At 36.0% G+C, this 6,200-nt stretch overlaps 1 protein-coding gene across 2 annotated transcripts in view; it reads left to right on the top strand.

Annotated features, from left to right (window-relative positions):
• Positions 1–5,854, top strand: part of LOC136825236 (cytoplasmic 60S subunit biogenesis factor ZNF622-like) — a 405,172-nt gene extending 399,318 nt beyond the window's left edge. For both annotated transcript variants that reach the window (XM_067081270.1, XM_067081269.1), the window contains exon 10: positions 5,698–5,854. In XM_067081270.1, the coding sequence (XP_066937371.1) occupies positions 5,698–5,809 (112 nt within the window). In that variant the 3' untranslated portion in view covers positions 5,810–5,854. The remainder of the gene's footprint in view (positions 1–5,697) is intronic.
• Positions 5,855–6,200: the final 346 nt, after the last annotated feature.

Consider the following 6,200-nt stretch of genomic DNA (forward strand, 5'->3'; position numbering starts at 1 on the left):
TGCCAAAAAAAATTCCGCCTCCAATATTGCCTGACGCCGCAGCAGGCATCATTCAAAAAAAATGTGGAACCCCAAAAAATGCGCCATGTCCGTGAGGTTGCAGCCCCTCCAGCGATACGACAACGTCGTCTGCAGTTCCTCACGGCAGTACCAAGCGTAATCCGCCATCTCTGCAACGAGGTATTCCAGCAATTCCCGTGTCAGGAAGAGCTGAATGAACCCCAGTGCAGTGAGAGGCACAGGGACGGTCAGTCCAGATGCTGCCATGAATTGGTGCATGTTAGGTGGGGTGGGGTCCTCCAACCACCCCTCATCACTTTCGGACGAACGGCCTTCACCCAAGCTGCCGCGACGTTGCAACCTTCTACGGGCCCATGCGCGGGCACGACTTCGCACTCCCACCCTCCTCACTGGCCCATCTCCCTCACTTTCACCATCACTTTCCTTCTCGTCCCCACCAGCCACAGTCGGTGCCCCCTCCTCCTCCTCAGACTCTCCCTCATACGCACTGAAACCACTAAATTCCAGTTCACTTTCCTCCTGTGGCTCCCGTACGGACATTGGGGGTAAGTACTCGTCATCGCTAACATCAGGTGTGATGTCCTCATCACTAGGTGACCAACTGCCATTGAAATGAGGACTTTCCACCTGCTCTCGATCGAGCTCCAGCAAGTACTCGTCAATGTCCTTTTGTTGGAGGCCTCCCAAATGCTTACGGATGCCCTCAGGACACCCCGATGCTTCCTAGGGGTCGTAAAAGGCATGGGATATGGTCCTTGGTCCCCTTCGGTCACATGTGGCCGCACAACACAGCGTTGAAAAGCTGGGTCACCTTGGGTGCTTGGTTCCTCTCCAGCATCCCAGTCTAAAACTCGCCTCACACGCTCACTACTGACAGGCAATATGCGTCTTTCATGGTCCTGACGACATTGGGACATCTCTGCAAACGTCCTGTTGCGTCACAAATACGCGAACACTCACCAAAGTTCTGCAAAACACGGATGCGTCAAGAAATCACTCTCCGATGATGCGCCGCTGATGCTTTGTAGTGCAGGAAGGAAGAAATTGGCGCATGCGCAGCTAAGTGACGCTTCTAAACAAAACAACAGCGTCATCCGTGAACTCCCAGCATCCCTCAAGTCGCGTGATTTAAAACCTTTCGCAAACTAGGCCTATAATTATTCTTCCGCGAATATTTAAAAAAACATTTTGTAGTCGACGTACCGTATGTCCACTTGGCACCCAACAGACAATTTTAGTTGACATATGGTACGTCCAGTCGGCGTTTAAGGGTTAAAGTGAATCCACCTTCCCTCATTCTTGAAAAACAAAGATTATATAGCTCATGTAATTCATCTATGTCATTGCTAGTCACTATCAAATTATCTACATAAAAACTTATCTAATATTTGCCTACATTTGTTGTGAGGATATGATTCATTATGATGTTTCATTACATAATTCAAGATAAAAGAAGAATTGTATCCAAAAACAATAGTTTTATATCAATAACAAACTAATTTATTTCCTCTTCTCTAAAAGAAGCAAAATCTATTCTAATCATATTCACTGGCCAACCTAATCATAAGAAAGGCAGACTTTATGTTGGCTAACATAGCATATTGATTAGTTCTGAAATAAAAAAGCAATTACAAAATGGAACCCATCAAGTCAATACCAGTATAAGCAGACTCATTTAAAGATGGTAGGTCCTTTGAGGTTTTCAAAGAACAATATTGAAAACTTGCCTTATTTTAGTTATTTGTTCTTCAGTTCTGGTTACTGGCCTATGTGGAATCCAAGTGTAATCTTCATAATTGGCAGGATCTACTATTATTTCTTCTATAATTCCTTCTTTCAATTGATTACCAAAGACTTCCTCATATTTCCTTACTAAACCATTCCTGTTAAGAAGTTCCATAGTTCTATCTAACACTTTAAGTGCTACAAAATGATTAGAAGGTACTTCTCTACTTGTTGTTTATCAAAAGACACTAACTCTGTCACTATTCTTAATCCCCATAGACTCAAAACTAAAGAGATTTTCAAGCCCATTATGTATTTCACAATCAGTTAGTATATGCTTAAGAGGATTGAAATAAGACTTAAGTGGGTCCATCACTAAATTTACCATAGTCTTTGTTCTAGCACTAATATATTCAACATTGATAGGCTTTATTGCATGAGCATCAAACAGTTCCTTGCCTTGTTTTGAATCAAGAAAATTGAATACATTCCCTATAGGAGCTACCTTGTTATTTTTATTAATAAACAGTTACCTCCAGCACATATCTCTTTATGAAATGAAAAGTATTGGATTATATCAATACCAATTAACATTTCAATTTCAAATTCTTCATGATTCCCATGTCCACTGAAGGCTTCATCAGCCAATTCGAAATTTGCAGCCTTTAATTTATCAACCACTAAATTCATGCCAGGAATTTCAAACCTAATGCTCATTTTTTCACATACCAATAAAGGAACAAAGGAACAAAATAAACCTTATTTTCAATTTTTATGCCAGTAGACATTTGCTTAAGGTTCAAAGTTTGTTCACCTATATAGGTACTAACATCATGATCAACACTATACAAATTGTCATAACTAGAACACAATTCTATAGAAGCTCTTGTATAATAAAAGATCTTTGACTCCCGCAATCGATCAGGCCTCTTATTTTACGATACCCTTTTCCATTCTTAAGCTCTAAGGTCATAGTAGGCAAAATGTTTCCTATTTCTATATTGTGCATAGCATAACACAAATTTACATTAGTACTAGTAGAAGATTTTTTGTTAGGGCAGAGAGGGGTTATATGTTCTCTCCTTTTACACACCATACATGGAAAGCACAATTTTCCCTTTTTTTCCATAACACTCTGATTCATTATGCCCAGAACCAGCACATCTAGGATAAAGAGACAATTCTAATATTCTGGCTATTTTTGGCTTCATAAGTTTTAAATTTGTCACAATTACCTATTGAGTGGCCAGCTGCAATACATAGTTTACAAGAAATTTTAGATGGTTTACTAACAACTGATTCAAAGTTTTGCACAGTAGGAAACCTTTCCTCTTTAACCTGCGTTAGGCCTCCAGCTACATTATTATTAGGTGATTTTTTCTCTTTCTTTTATTCCTTTACTGGCTGCATTTGTCTTACTTAGGGTTTTCAGAGCATCTTTATAATTGTCAAAAATTTCAGTCAATGTAGGTCAATTATTAGAGGTTTTATTGATTAACTAACTCTCTTAATACTACTTTAGGTAATTTGCTCACGATTGTATGGCTCACAAATATATTCCTGGAGTATTCTCCTCCAAAATATCAAACCCATACTTCTGAATTTCACTTAAATAAGACCTAACTTCAGATATGTACAACTTAATATTTGTGTACTCTGAATCATGCTCATTACTGGGAGCCGAACTTAGTATATTCTTTAGAGTTTCATCAATAATAAAATTTTTGTCTAGAAACTCTTCATCAAGTAACTTTATTGCAACAGTGTAATTTTCATTACTGACAGACAAATGACTGACTTGTTTAAGAGGATAACCTTTAAAATACCCAAGTAAATATGATAACTTTGCAGAATCAGAACAGTGTTTCTTGTAACCAATGACATTATCAAATTGGTGCTTGAAGACGGTAAGAAATTTATCCTTTTCTCTAATTGAGAAAACTACACTGCAAAAAAGGTGGTTTCCCTTCTGACATGAACTCACTCCAACCCTTTATGTTCTCATCAGAAGATGGAACCACCCTATCACCTAGATAGTCTTCAAATTCATCTAAACTAATAGCTATATTTATATTGTATGTAGCTTGACTACCCAATTCTTCATTAAAGAAAGTACTATCCTTCTCCTCTAGCGAAGTTTTTTGCATTATAAGATTATTTACCTCATCACACTCCTTGACTTTCAAAATTTCAGCATCATTTCCATTATTTGCCTTCTGCACATAGTAGTAGAAAGTATTCCACTTTGACGTAACTCAGAAAGTTTTTTGCAATAAATTTTAATTTTCGCTTATGAGAGGCTCTGCTAGTTCTGATAGCACTTACTTTCTTTTTAATTACTTCCAAGGGCAATTCAGCCGGTTTATCCCCAAGCTCCTGCAGTATTTCTGGTTTAGCAGCCATGGTGAATGCACAGAGAAGACATACACCCAACAAACAAACAAACAAACAATAATAATAGGCCCACTACTCCCCAACATCATATGCACTTTACAGCCTTATATTAAGGGCAAACTTCACACCATTAACCAACGCTTGCCTAAACTTGGCCAACCCAGCACTTGACAAGTGTACCCCATCAGCAGCGAACTGCTCATCACTGTCTAGATAGCCGTTACCGCCAAGTTGCACTACGCTGTCTAGCAAACCTTTATGTTTTATTTCCCGATTTAAATAAGCGTTTACTATATTGCGATGCTTTCTAAATTCATCGTGCTCGGGTGCACCAAACCTATTTCCTTGACGAGGCCTACGAGGCTCAACTTGCATTGCCAACCTGATGCAGCTCGGTGGCAAAACGTAGTTTAGCTGGCTATAAAACGACTTCAAATGGCCCCGCAATTCATCGTTGGTTAAAGAGCTAACTATCGAATTACCTCCGAAAACAACCATGATGATGTCCAGATAAGCACCACCAACTAAGTTGAACAACTTTGGTTGTTCCAAAAAATTAGAAAAATCCTTTCCTAGGTATGATTGGAATTGTACTTCAAGGTCTACTGTCAAATTATCCTTTAAAAGCAACCGGGGAAACTGAGGCCAATTTTCCAATCGCTGGATATCACGCACATATGAATGGCCTAATATTAATAATTGCATAATGCTACTATGCCTAGGCTATATTAAACTGACTCAACAGACTGCAGAACTTCCAAACTCAATTGAGTTATGGAAGGACTCACAGCTCATTAAATAAGTTCAACAACCACTTAATCCTACTCTGTATACTATTACTATATTTACACAAAAACACCGAACATTCAAAACAACACTAACCTGCAGAACTTATGTTAGAAATTTTGTTTACTAACACCTATTTACAAATATTAAAAATATTTACAATGCATTTTATCTACTTAACACACCTGCAATCAACTGTTATTTTACCTTAAATTAATCCCTATTATAATTAATTCAATTAATGCATATCAAAGCCAAATACGCTATTATATTTCTTAAATTACTGACGGTTTCGTTTACACATTTAATACTTCAGTCATGAACGAAACTCAAGGGTGCATTTTTAGCAACATTTATTACCTTTAAGAGGACCTAAATTATTTATTTATTAGGGATGCTCAATATTCGTTGTACAATTCCATCATCCTGAAAGAATTTTCCAACAGATTGCAGCATTATGCTAAGTTATATTTGCTTTGTTTCTCTTAGGTAGGGTGCAGTATTATGCTAAGTTATATTTGCTTTGTTTCTCTTAGGTAGGGGCAACAAAGTTCATTAGAGTAAATAATGTTGGCCTTATGTTGCAGAGCCACTGCTCCTTATGGGGTTTGTGGTGGGAGGTTGAAACCAACATATTCTTTGGAAGCTTGAATTTCAAGTTGGCTTGTTTGGCTTGTTCCATATGAATAGATTTCATCTACTTTATGAATTAAAAGAATAAATATAAATTGTTTATTATAATTTTTATTAACTTATGCTTTTTAATTACAGGAAATCAAAGGATCTTAAGTTCATGCAGAAAGTAAGAAGTCATCAAAATATGAAACTTGGAGTAAAAGCTAACAAGTTACAACATCATTTCAGACAGCAGAATCCATTGTAACAAGCATGTACATTATATAATATATATATATATATATATATATATATATATATATATATATATATATATATATATATCTATATTAATATAGATATACACACATATATATATATATATATATATATATATATAATATATATATATATATATATATATATATATATATATATATATATATATATATATTATATATATATATATATATATATATATATATATATATATATATATATATATATATATATATATATATATATATATATATATATATATATATATATAATATTAGATAAAAAAATGTAATATCCTTGGTCGCTGGGTGTAACGTATCTCTTGTGTATCATAATGGTTTTGCATTGCTTTTGTGTTTTACTGTTTGTTCATCATCAGT

The sequence above is a fragment of the Macrobrachium rosenbergii genome, chromosome 37, assembly GCF_040412425.1.
Source record: "Macrobrachium rosenbergii isolate ZJJX-2024 chromosome 37, ASM4041242v1, whole genome shotgun sequence".
NCBI classification, from domain to species: Eukaryota; Metazoa; Arthropoda; class Malacostraca; order Decapoda; family Palaemonidae; genus Macrobrachium; species Macrobrachium rosenbergii.